Raw genomic sequence first — 13,980 nt, 5'->3', positions numbered from 1 at the left:
GTGCTCCACTCTCTCTTCCTCCCCCTTCATTTGCTCCCATCATTGTTTCTTATTGATGCATAAAATTCCTTAGTCTGATATAGCCACACTGACTTGTTTATCATTATCTCTGTAGTTGGGGTTTGAGTTGTTTCCATGCTTTTGCTATTGTGGAAATTCTTGCAATAAGCATAGTTGTCCATATATCTGATTGTGTTATAATCTTAAATTTTGGGGGGTATACACCCAGCAGACAGTTTGCAGGATCATAAGGTACTAAAATTTGTATTTGTTTAACGAAATGCCATGCTGATTTTCATTATGATTGTACAATTCTACAGTGCTACCAGCAATGTAAAATTATTCCTATTTCTTCACACTCTCTAGGATTTTTTTTAAATTAAATGTTGCCAAATTGTCGGTGTGAAGTGATACTTCATTGTTGTTTTAATTTGTATTTCTCTGACTACAAATGATGGTAACCATTTCTTCATGATTGCTGTTTGCCTATATATTGTCTTTTCTAAATTCCCTATTCGTGTCTTGTGATCATTTTTTTATTTGATTGTGTTATTGTAGTTAAGATGTAGTTTTCCATAGACTTTGGAGATTAGTCCTTTGTATCTGACATATTATAACTGAATATTTTTTCCCAATCTGTGGGTTCTCTGTTGACAGACGCTTTCTCTCAACTTTTAACTACCCTTTCCTCCTATATCAATTGCAGACCTAAGATTAACTTTTCAGAATAAAAAATATATTTCTACCTGAAAGAATGGAACTTTGTCTCTCATATATATATGTCAATTTGTTGTTGTTGTTGTTAGGTGTTATCAACTTATTTCTGACCATAGCAACCCTGTGCACAACACAACATTCGGCTTGGTCCTGTACCTTCCTCATAACCATTGTCTGAGCCCATGTTGCATTCACTGGGTCAGGCCATCTCAAAGGCCTTCCTCTCTTTTGCTGACCCTCTATCAAGCATGATGTCCTTCTCCTAGGCCCTGATAACAGGTAGGAGACAACGTTTTGCTATTGTCTCTTTAAAGGGCATTCTGGCTATACTTCTTCCAACACACATTTATTCGTTCTTCTAGCAGTCCATAATATATGAGGGGTTCCCCCCCAAAACTGATGTTCATTTTTTTTTTGATGTGAGGAGGGCAGTGCATTTGGAGTTCATTCTACCAGGTCAACCTTTCTATTTAGATGTTCTGAAAACATTGCATAACAGTGTGTGACAAAAAACGCCTGATTTGTGCCAGATGGGGGAATGGTTTTGTCACCAAAACAATGCACCTGGATTACTTTATATTAGTACATGTCTTTACCAATAACCATTTAACCAGGTAAATAGTTAACCAGATTAATAATACTCAAAATCAACTGTAGTAATCTCCAAATAATATTCCCATGTACCATATAATATTGTCAAAATATCCAAATAAAACTTAATATTAAAACATACACTCATGTCTCTTCATTTGAATTATATGTTTAGCTAGGATCAATTGTGTCTGTTCACAAACCTACTGTTCTGGTATGTAAAAATCACATAATTTAATAAATGCAAAATATGAATACAAAAAGAAAAAGTTATTCTGCTCACAAAAACACAGCTAAATTAATGTAAAAATATGGCAAAAGGTTAAAAGCAATTGTTGCTGCATGAGGGGTAGATACAACTATACATATAAAAAACCTTAGCGAGAAGTTATAAAAACATAAGAATTCTATATTTATATGAAATAAAAATGATAAAAAATATTCATTGTGAGTGTGGCTTATGAAGAAAATACAGTTCACATTCCTGGTGGAAAAAAGGTAGGGCGGGGGTGGGAGTGGGAGGAAATCAAAGTCCCCGTCTTTCATTAAAAACAAACACAAAAAACTTGGTACATATATCATTTATGTTTTAAGTTACAATAAAACTTTTCAGAAGAAATTTAGTTTCCTGGTTTACCATGGGCTTTCAATGAATTTTTTAATTGTTCCTACCATAAATAAATAAATAAAGGCCCTTTACTATAGTGAATATCTCACAAGAAAAAGTAATTTTTTAGAAGAAAATATGTGAAGTTATTTCCCATTATCACACTTTGTCATTCTTATCCTAAGTTAAAAATAATAATAAAATAACAATGCAAAATGATATGCATTAACTTCTATTATTATATTCTGGTTCTACATTATTACAGATTTTATATAACACATGTCACACAAGTACTACATTATATTGTAAAAATTTTTTTTCACTTTAATAGTGAATATACCACCTAAAAGTCAATGATATTGGCATAAAACTATATTGCAACCCTGAAGAATAATCTGATTTCTAATTTTTTTAATTCTGAGTACCTAGAACACTTTAACCACCACCTTAAACATCGACAATTAAAGGGGTGGGGTGTATTTTAAGGAAAGCAGAGCACTGTACAATCTAATGAGAAGTAGCAAACAATGTTTTACCTTCCGGTTCTGATCATAAGCAGAATCAATCCCCAAAATGCTATTCACTTCTACATATGGATATTTCTTCTCCAAGATGCTGACCACATGTTCAACTGTCACCTTTTCGCCATTCCTCACCTTGTTATATATCTGAAAAAGAAAAACCAGACAACCAACTTAAATTTCAAAGTTTTTATTAAAAATATCTCTGAGTGTAGAGGGAAACACAGCTGTTTCGTTTAAAGGTCAAGTAGGACAAGTTATTAATCCATTCTCTTTCCATATATCTCCTTAAAGATGACTTCTTAGGCTAGAATCAAAATAGTCTCCGAAATATTATCTTATTCTAAATCATAGCTACCTATTCCAATGGTAAACTAAAAGTATTGCTATACCCATCTATTAAACAAAAAAATCAGTATGTGAAGCTACTGTTTCTCAGCACATCCTCCACCTAGATCTATATATTTTTCAAGGTGATGTTTCCATTCCCAAAAAAGCTCTGCGTTCTTCTACTGATAACATCAAAATGAGAGTACTGACATCTTGCTTGAATCTTAAATGCCTTTGATTATGGAGAATAAGAAGTTTGAAGGCCCAAGAGCAGGACTTTAGGGAGGATGGGAGAAAGATTTTCCCAAGAATTCTCATAGGGAAACCCTTGCCACTCTCAAAGAATAAGTATGTACACTCTCATGCTGGAAAAAATTCCTCAGTAAAACTTTCCTGGTCTTTTTCTCACCAATGCTATTTTTCAGTTTTCTTGAAACTTGTTAATAAGCCTAAATGATTTTCATATGTTTAATACGTCATATCATTCAAGAATATCCATCAAGATTAATCTTTTGGGATCCCAAAAAACAGTTACCATAACATCCTGTCCTGACCTCTCTGTGTTGAATACATTTGTAAGGTCCCTTCAACCTTCCTGAAAATGCTTGATCTATCTAAGAACTGATTTAATACGAGGCAGCATTCCCATAAACGTGTTGCAGTGTTTCAATGATTTGGGAAGCTGTCAACTTGACTTTTGTTAAAATTTTTATCCTAACTTCAAAACATTTTTTCCCTATGGAGCAAAAATGTTTGGGGCTTTTTTTGGGAAAGCACTCTTTTAAAAAAAATCATTTTATTGGGAGTTCTTATCACAATCCATACATACAACCATTTGTCAAGCACCTATGTACATACGTTGCCATCATCACTTTCAAAACATTTTCTTTCTACTTGAGCTCTTGGTGTAAGCTCATCCCCATCCACCCTCTCATGAACCCTTGATAATTTTTTTTTTTTAATGTCTTACACCAACTGCTGTCTCCCTTTGCCCACTTTTCTGCTGTCCATCCTCTTGGGAGGGAGTTATATGTCAATCATTGTGATTGGTTCCCCCTTTTTTCCCCCCACCTTCTCCTTCTGGTATCGCTACTCTCATTATTGGTGCAGGAAAGCACTCTTAGAGATCAAGACAAGGACATCCCTCAGGAACTGTTGTGTAGCCATCCACTGACCACACAGATATGTTTAGCTAGATTTTGTTTGGAATAAACATGCACAAGAACTGAAACCCTAGTTGCAGTACTTTTTGACTTACTTCATAATAATATTAGTCAATACAGTAAATGTTAAGCAAATAATTTGTGTGAAATAATTTACCTTATTTTTCTATTACATGCAATATAAACTCCTCTTATAACAGATTATTTTATAATGTAAATTAGACTCAAAAGCTCATTTGCCATTTTATAGAAAGACATACATGTATCAGAGTTTGGAAGGCATGATAATCATCCAAGTCTTGGGCAACATAATTATATGCTCGAAAAACAGCCACTCCAGCATCATGCATCCCATCAACATCTTCAGAGTCATTAACCACGAAGATAAAGCCAATTCTGGGGAGTGAGGGAAAGAAAAAGACAAACATACCTTATTCCAACAAATGTTAAAAGAAATGGCATTACATATTTACTTTTATTGTAGTTAATAGGGAAAAAAAACACGCTTAGTGGAAAGTAAAGTACATTGACTACATAGCATGGTTTGAAAAGATTACTTATCCCTTATACAATAAAAAAGCTGAATTGTAAACAATGACATCCATGATTAGAGAATGGAATTATATTATAGCGTAAATTCTGAGGACTCAAGTTTGAGGATGGTTATGGATGACAGTAAAAGCCCCAAGTCCATTTCCAGAGTCTCCACATGGACTAAGCCTCCATTGAATTCCCTCTGATCATTGAGCAGGGACGTGAATATTCTTGCCCTCAGACAGAGTGCATTGGAAAGAGCATTACTTCCACCCACCTGACCAGTACAGGGAGGGCAATGGACAGTCATGAGTTATGTCCTGACTGCCTTGGGGAGACCCAAGCTTGTAAGCTCCTCTTACTACAACATACATATCCCAAGCAGGGACCTGTTCTGACTCTACTAATTCTACCTGTAACTATGATGCATGGTTCTGGTGCCAACCATGCATTTGTGACAGTTTCCTTGACTCCCCATGCCCATTTTAAAACTTTGTATATCAGCAAACTCTTGGGCACCATTATGACCTCATGCTAATGGTCTCCCTTAACTGGATAATGTCTTTGTATTGTCCCTGCCCCAATTTAAGACTTTAACAAATGTTCTACTTTAAAAAAAAAAAAAAAGGCAATAAGGATAACTAGTAAATATAAAGTAACAACTTAAAAGCAGGCTCTGCACTATTAAAGCAAGCTGAATCCACAGCATTAAAAGATTCGTTCACTGATACAAATGATGTTGCTATAGTTTTAGGTGGAATACCTGTTCTGTGTTCTATTTTTAAACTATTATGCAAAATTATTTTAAATTATTATGCAAAATTCAAGGAGAAATGAGAATTTGAAAAAGTTCAAAAATATATCTACAAGGAGATATTTTAAATTCAATGCTAGCAAGTGAGAAAGTCTAGTAAGGGAAATCAAAGATATTCTTATGCATTAGTAAAAAGCTACAATCATAGTACTAAATTTTAAATAAAAGACAAAACCATAATAAGATATCACTACATAGCTACAAAATGACATTATGGTAGCTACTGTCTACAGGTGGCTACTGCAAAATTGAAATATAGATACACCAAATTTTAAAAAGCTCTAAGTTTAATATGTACAATGGATTTTTGAAAGGCTGTAGCTCTGGAGATACAATACTTTAAGAGTTGGACTTCTAAGTGCAAGGTCAGAGGTTCACACTATGGGAAAAAAGATGAAGTTATGTGCTTCTTTAAAGACTTTAAAAAAATTAAAATAGAGATTTACAGTGCTGGAAATCTATGGGACACTGCTATTGCCCTACTTATTTTGAGTCAGATTTAACTTAATGCAGTAATTAATTCAAAGAAAGTAAAGTAAAATGACACTAGTAATTTTATATAGACTTTTTATTTCGTTTAAATTGAATTACCAAAAAATTGATTAACAATATAAAATTCTCAGGTTTCTTTAAACTTAGAAGAAATTGACACAAGAAAATATTTTAAAAACGTAAGTGGCTCATATTTTAATTCTATTGGATAGTATTGAGTTCAACAACACCAACTACTGATGATAATGTGAAGTAATGGAATTCTCAAATACTGCTACTAGGAATATAAATCGGTGCCATTATTTTAAGGAAAAATTTCAAAATACTTTTAGATATCTACCCAAGCTTGTATGTCTCAGAAGACAAAACAGAATATTTTCAACAGTACTGCTGATATGACCCACTAAGTGGAGGACAAACGTATAACAATTGTACAGTATTCACAAAAGAGACAATTTTGTAGCAGTAAAAGTGAATCAACAGATCTGCACCAACATGTTAGAATTCCATAAACCTGAAATTACACAGAAAATATACATGTACTTATTTATCAACCATCTCGTTACCCAACACTTTGCATTTACAAGCAAAGCAAAAACATTCACAATAACTATTTTACACATTGATATATGTTTAGCAGTAGTAACAAACAGCAAGGTACAAGGTAGAGTAATACGGGTTGTGCTGGTTAATTTATGTGTCCACTTCGCTGGGTCATAATTTTCAATAGGTTAGCAGTTACGCTCATCCACCACTTTTGCCTAATACCCATTTTCAAATAACAACCCAGACTATAAACTTTAAAACCTAACCATGTAATTAGGTAAAGAATAGATATACTGTATCTGAAATTCAAATGAAAAAGAGGTAATTTGAAGTGACACATTAATCCTGACATATACACTGTACAGAGAACTTAAAATTACTTCTAGAGTAATTTTTTGGGAGGGGTAGGAGAAGCTTTTGTTTAGTTATCACAATTGTTAAAACATAATTCACAAACAATAAAATCCATCCTTTAGAGTACATAATTCAGAGATTTTTAATATATTCAACAGGCATGAGACTATCATCACTAATAATTCTAATAACATTTTCATGGAGAAATCCTATACTCATTACTAATCACTATCTGGTTCCTTCAAGTACCTAGACTCTGATAACCATAAATCTGCTTTTTGTCTCATTAATATTATATAAATGAAAATCAGTCAGTATGGGGCCTGTGGTAAATGTTTACAAGGTCAATTTCCAAATCGTTTCCCTGTTATAGAATGTTTGTTTCTTAGCTCATAGGTTATTTGGGTTGTTTTCACTAGGGGACCTTTACCTGAATAGTGTGTTTCTATGGAATCCTAGTGGCACTGTTGGGCAAGCATTGGCTTGCTAATTGCAAGGTCACTTCTTTAGGTGACCCAGATTCTATAAACAACAAAAAAGAAAACACATAAACAAACTCACTGCTGTCGAGTTAATTCCAACTTGCAGTGATCCTATTTAGGGTTGCCAAGGCTGTAAATGTGTAAGGAAATGCCTTAATCTTCTCCTTGGAGTGGCTGGTTGAGCCAACTGCTGACTGACCTTGCGGTTACTCAACATGCAACACACTAAGCTACCAAGGCCCCAGGAGTTCATGAATGTTCATATTCTATAGTAACCATCAAGAAGATGAGTTTAAACTGTCATTCATTCATCTTTTGTATTACTTTGATAGCTATACGGGCATCACGAAGCCAACAATAAACCTACATCATAAGCTTTCAATACAAAATATGATATCTACATCATCATGTTTACAGAGAAATTAAATAGCAAAATATGAACGAATTGTATTCTCAGCAAGGCTCCTTTAAAATATATAATAAGATTACAGACAGATATATATATCTGGAAAATCAAATTGCTAATATCATTTAGCTCTGTGATATGCAGATGGAAGTGGAAGAAAAATGTGTTTTTATATGATAATTGGCATTTAAAAAAATCCCATCTATGACAAAACTTCTGTCAACAGGCTTCAGGCAGAAACAAACTCAAATGTATTCTTATAAAAACAGAAATATAAAATGAAAATATACAGACTCAAAACTATTTATCTACTACTAATTCTCTGAAAGGTCCGAATTCATAGACAGACTATAACACGTTTTCTGTTTCCTCAGCCAGAAACTTCAGACTTTCCCTCCTACTATTCCCAGATGCAGGCCCTTGTCAGTTGTCAGCAGGGACTCATAGATCTGCCCTTTCTTCTTGTTCCTCCAATCAACGCTAGCCCAAGAGCCCAATAGCTCAACCAGAGCAAAATAACAAACTATCTGCCTTCAATCACCAAGCCAACTTTCCACATATGCCTCTATGGCTATAACATTTTGCTTCCCTGAAATCCGAAAACATTTCTAACTAGTAGCATAACCTGGCACTTGACCAAATAGTTATTTAAACTCTCGAAAGTATGAGGATTAACTTTGCCAAGAAGGTAGAAATGTGTACTGTATATTGCCTACACTTAGCTCAGTGCTAGGCATGGAAAACAAAACATTTGTTAACTCAATACTTTATTTCCTTCTATTTTAATAAAACAAATGTCATCAACATATAATATAAGTTAAAATATCTACCTACCCAGAACATAAGTTAAAATATCTTAAGTCTTCCCGCTCCCACTACCATGACTCGAATTTGACCTTGCAAGTCTGGCTAGACCAGAGGATGTACACTGGTACAGATAGGAACTGGAAAGACAGGGAATCCAGGGCGGATGAGCCCTACAGGACCAGTGGTGTGAGTGGCGAAACAGGGAGGGTAGAGGGAGAGTAGGTAGGAAAGAGGGAACCGATTACAAGGAACTATATGTGACCTCCTCCCTGGGGGATTGACAACAGATAAGTGGGTGAAGGGAGACGTCGGACAGGGCAAGATATGACAAAATAACAATTTATAAACTATCAAGGGCGCATGAGGGAGAGGGGAGCGGGGAGGGAGGGGAAAAATGAGGACCTAATGCCGGGGGTTTAAGTGGAGAAGAAATGTTTTGAGAATGATGAGGGCAATGAATGTACAAATGGGCTTTACACAATTGATGTGTGTATGGATTGTGATAAGAGTTGTATGAGCCCCTGATGACAGTTGTATGAGCCCCTAATAAAATGTTAAAAAAAAAAAAGAGTTGTATGAGCCCCTAATAAAATTATTTAAAAATATATATCTTAAGTCTTAAATGTAAAAACTTTTAAATAAAATAAAATGTCCTTGAAAATTACAACTCAAGATATTCAGCTCACTGTTGATACAGCTGACAATACAAAGTGGGGGGTGGTGGGGAATGTTGTTGCTTTTATCTACAAAAAGCAGGATACATATTTAGTCAATAATGTCTAACAAAAGCTATTGGCAAAGCTCCTCATCTCCACTGAATGTAAAAATAGGCTTGGTGATGTAGACACTCACCTATAAAAGTTTCTTTTAATTGGAAATCTAGCTGAGATCACAAGCTATGGTAGTCTAATTATTAGTACACTTAAATGAGTATATGTTTCTATAATTAAAGACTCAAATTCTCGATACCAAAAAATGCTAGCTTCATAATGAAATAATAAATCTACCATAAATGATTCCTATTGTTAATTATCTTACAGTTCAGTAGCTAGCAGACTTGCACTAGAAATGTCAAACCTAGCTAAATAAGAAATAATCAAATGAATTCCCATGTTACCTTAGTGGTATGTGATTACTGAGGAACATTTCAGCTGTGTTAATCAAATCTGCTGTGGTCTCATGAGCAGGGTCAACTATAAAAACCTATGAGGGAAATGGAAACAAATATATGAAAATTATTTATTCAAAGGTTATTAAGCCATTAAAAATGCTTAGCCTTCTTACTTTAAGGGATTTTTTTCCAGCTACTCTTGAATTACATAAAAGAATAGACAAATTTCAGTTACCCTTCTTTTTATGTTAAGGATGTGGTACTGGGAAATTAAGTGTTTTTTTTTCATGGCTTTATGCTGATAAACTAGAAAGAATGTTCTAGATTGTTGCTATTGAGATGTACCATTGAGGTGTATCCAACTTAATGGCCTCATGCATGAAAGAACGAAACAATACTCAGTAACACAGCATACCCACAATATTGGAGCCCAAAGTTGCAGCCACTGTATCAATCCATTTCGTTGAGGGTCTTCCTTTTTAAAACTTTACTGTGAATTGAGTGAAGGTTTACAGAGCATATCATAATTCTTACATTCAACCATCCATATACAATTTTATTTGTCTCAATCATTGCAATCTCCTCAATGTAACATCACCTATTCTACTTCTTCCCTGTTTCCTGTTTCCACTCTTCCTTTTCCTACCCCTCTGAACTTTATCCTTGGGCAAATGCTGCCCTTTCAGCTTAGATGATTGTTTATTCTAAGGCGTACATACCTCACTATTACTATTGTTCCCCTTACAGACCTATCTACTGCTTGGCTGAAAACTGAGCCCCATAGGTGAATTTATTTCCAGATCTGATGGGTGGCTAAGAACCATAGCCTTTGGGGTTCCACCAGTCTTTTTCTAACATGTAAGCCTGTCTTTTTAAAAATTATTTTGAATTTGTTCCACATTCTATCCAAGATGTTCTAGCATTATCCTTTACAGAGCAATTGATAGTGGTAGGCAGGCAGGCACAATTTAGTTCTGGGCTCAGGGTCTTGGAGACTCTTATTTATGTAATCCATTTAGTCCACGGAATTAATTGATTCCATGTGTTTTTGGTTTTCACCACTCTTCTCTTTTCAGGCCCGGGAGAGACCAGTGATAGTACTTTAGGGCAGCTCACAGGCTTTTAGAAAGTCTTCTTTTGCTGACCTCTACTTTCCCAAGTACTAAATTCTTCTTCAGGGGCAGTTTCCTCCTGATAACATGCCCAAAGGACATGAAAAGCAATCTCACCATTCTTGCTTATAAGAAGCAGTCTAGCTGCACTTCTTCCAAGGCAGATTTGCTTGTTTTTCTGGAAGTCCACAGTAGTTCAATATTCCTTGCCAACACAATTGAAATGCATCAATTGTTCTTTGGTCTTCCTTATTCATAGTTCAGCTTTTGTATACTAGTGATTAATTAATGAGGTGATTAAAAATATCATGGCTTAAATATTCCAAATTGCTAATACCTAAAGCAACTTTGAATTAAGAAATCTCTTTGAACCAAATTCTTATACCACGATAATAACTATTCCCTAATAAGCACTTACTATATGGTAAACATAATTGCACAAATTATTTCATTTAATAAAGTCTACACAAGCAGTGCCCTGGTGGCTCTGCTGAGTAAGTGCTAGATTGTTAACTGACCTTTGAAAGGTTGGCGGTTCAAACACACCAGCCATTCCACTGAGGAAACAACCTGCTCCTGTGAGGTTGTACTGTCACCGGAAGTTAATAGAGGGTTGCTATGAGTTGAAATCAGCTCAATGGCAGTGGGTTTGATTTTTTTGAAGACATGGTAATAATGAGATTTAACACAAAAAAAGTAGATAGACTTTGTCTTGCATATTCTGCAGAAGCAGACATACAGCAGTAATTTGCCACCTATCTTTTTTATATGTTCTTAGTGAGAAGCCATTACGCTAAGTGAAGTGAGTCAATCACAAAAGGGCAGTCACATATGAGACCACTATTGTAAGGATAAACACCAGGGCAAAGACAGGTGCTTCTTCTCTGGTCATGTAATCTTCTAATCCAGAGCTCCATCAATGAGGTGATGTGCTTGCCTAAAACTCCTGATCCATGTACATCTTAAAACCCACTTCATCAAAGAGGGTTTCACCTCAGCTAGGGTTAGTTCCTCATGTCAGGGGGAGAGGGAAAAGACCAGTACGTTCCTGCCATATAACATGATTCCACAGTTACCCAAATCAATAGACACTCCTACAAAGGTAGTCAATGAAACTTAATGGAAATTCAAGTCAAGAGTTGGGGCAGAGGGGCAATCTCTGTTTCAGAAAAGGTGACTTCACTTCTGTTGCTGGGTAAATCAAAAGGGGCAACAGACCACTGGGAAAAACGCAAGAAAATTATTTAACATTACTTATATAGGCCCCCAATAAAGTGCTCTGTATTAGGTTCCGAATCAGGCACTTTTGACCAAGTTTCTATCTAGCCTTTGGTGACCCTGGCCGAGTGCTTTATGACTGACTTTAGATGCTGTCTTTTCAAGGTGCATAACATCCTTCATAGGCCACACCAGAAGTATTCAATTTGGAAAATCCATTATGTGAACTGGCCTTTACCTTAAACACACGTTTCTGACTAAAGAAAGTGGACCAGTCTCTGGGATTCGGAGCTGAACTGCCCTAGGGTGAGAAGCAGCTAGCTACTAGCCCAGGGTGTGGGTCTGGAGGTCACTGGCCTTTCAGTCAGTGCTCCTGCTTGGACGGCCCCATTAATGGCAGTTTCAGACTCCCATATCTTTGCTACTTTCACACTCTCTTTGCCTAACTATGACATGTCTTAGCCCGACGGGGATGGTTCTGCTCGTGTAAATGAGTGTTACTGGAAGCTCTACCCTATCTCCATCTCTCGTTGCTTGTGCAAAGTGTCCAATCACTTTAAGTTCGAATCTGTACAAGTCAACAATCCATGTATTTTAGTCAAAAAAGTCATACTTCACATGTGTACGTTCCTTTTCTAAACAGCATTTTAAATTCTATACCACTGGCTAAATTAATGATACTATCAACAGAATTACCATATGTCCCATGGGAATGATTTATAATATTCCCCAGTAAAATGATAATGAAGACTCTAAAGTGAAGCAGGGCCATATATAAATCACAGATATATGAATGGATTTTGAGCTTGCACTTATTGTAAGCCCTAAGCTAGGAATAATTAGTTCTTATGATGTGGCCCTACTCAGTACTTGCCAGCATAAAGAGATCACTGGAGATATGGGTGCTACAGTAAAGTTTGGTGACAAAATCAGACAGTGTGTGCTTATAATGATAGATAGATAGATAGATAGATAAAGATATAGAGATATATGCGCCTGAAATCTTAAAGATGTGAAGTGTCAGCTATGTCCACACAGAAGTACACCAGCCTATGTGATCCAAGGGGAATAGATAGTAAAGTCTTTTATTAGAGGAAGGAACTGTATTAGAGCTTAAATTCAGAGCACCCAGTTTGCAAAAAGCTATGTATGAGAGTGAAAGCCCAAAATCCATTAGGCAGTGTCCCCATTTGGATTAAGCCTCTGGGAAATGACCTCTGACCATTGGTCAGGGAGGTGAATAGCCTTGCTATCAGCAGAGGGCTGATGTATTTAAGTTGACATTTAACGTCTTATTTGTTCTGCCTGAGGTTTTTCTGTGGAGTTTCTTTTTGTTACTGTTAGTGGCTTGGAGGTATGTTTTTCTTTATATGAAATTCAGGATATGTAAATCTATGGAGGCAATAATTGGCTTATGGATACTGAGGGGAAATCGGGAGCTAATAATAAGTATAAGAATGAAGAAAACGTTCTTTTTTTTGTTTTGAAGAAAATACTTTAAAATTGACTGGGGTAATGATGGTACAACTCTTAATATAAATTAACTACTTGGCTGGCCCCAGTCACAAATACTAAGTGAATGCCTGCCCCTCCCCCGAGAAGAAGTTATTTCAAAGGATGGCACTGAATCTGCAGCTCCGGGAGAGGGATACATCTGATCAGAGCACACAGGAGCAGATGACGAGGGAGGAGGAGAGACTGGCGCATTTCCTGGCCCACCAGGGCTTGAGGACGATGACCCCAATTAGAGCAGCCAGTTCACAGAGAGGACCACATGGCCAGCCCCACTATGAGACATGATGCCCCTCACTGACCCATGGCCCTGCGGGGGACAACACCAGAGACACAGTGTGGGAATTGCACCCAATCTGATCCTACCACACTGAGGCAAAGCACTGGGGGAGTGCAGCGGAACAGCAGGGGAGGAGAGCAGCAAGATCCCCAGGGAATGATGAGGGTAGACTTGGGGCCAGGGCATGGTGCCCCAACAGGATGGATTGGAAAACACTCTTAAAGGACAGCGATCCTTGAACTAACTACAAGCTTTTCTTTCTTGTTGTGTTTTAATTTGTTGTCAGTGGGTTGATGTTGTTGCTGTTGTGTTGCTTGGTTTTGCTCTGTCTTGTTTTTGTGCATGTTGTTGTCTCTGCAGGTCTGTCTGGATAGGACAGGCTG

At 36.4% G+C, this 13,980-nt stretch overlaps 1 protein-coding gene across 1 annotated transcript in view; it reads right to left on the bottom strand.

Moving 5' to 3' along the window:
- Nucleotides 1-13,980, bottom strand: part of UGGT1 (UDP-glucose glycoprotein glucosyltransferase 1) — a 176,198-nt gene that overhangs the window by 77,731 nt on the left and 84,487 nt on the right. Inside the window, exons 14-16 of the mRNA XM_004703949.2 lie at nt 9,482-9,567; nt 4,190-4,325; nt 2,452-2,583 (exon numbers count right to left, since the gene is read on the bottom strand). Of these exons, the coding sequence (XP_004704006.2) occupies nt 2,452-2,583; nt 4,190-4,325; nt 9,482-9,567 (354 nt within the window). The remainder of the gene's footprint in view (nt 1-2,451; nt 2,584-4,189; nt 4,326-9,481; nt 9,568-13,980) is intronic.

Source organism: Echinops telfairi, unplaced genomic scaffold, assembly GCF_000313985.2.
Source record: "Echinops telfairi isolate 266 unplaced genomic scaffold, ASM31398v2 ScPeMD7_4;HRSCAF=17, whole genome shotgun sequence".
Classification (NCBI taxonomy): domain Eukaryota; kingdom Metazoa; phylum Chordata; class Mammalia; order Afrosoricida; family Tenrecidae; genus Echinops; species Echinops telfairi.
This window is presented reverse-complemented; position numbering and strand designations above follow the sequence as displayed.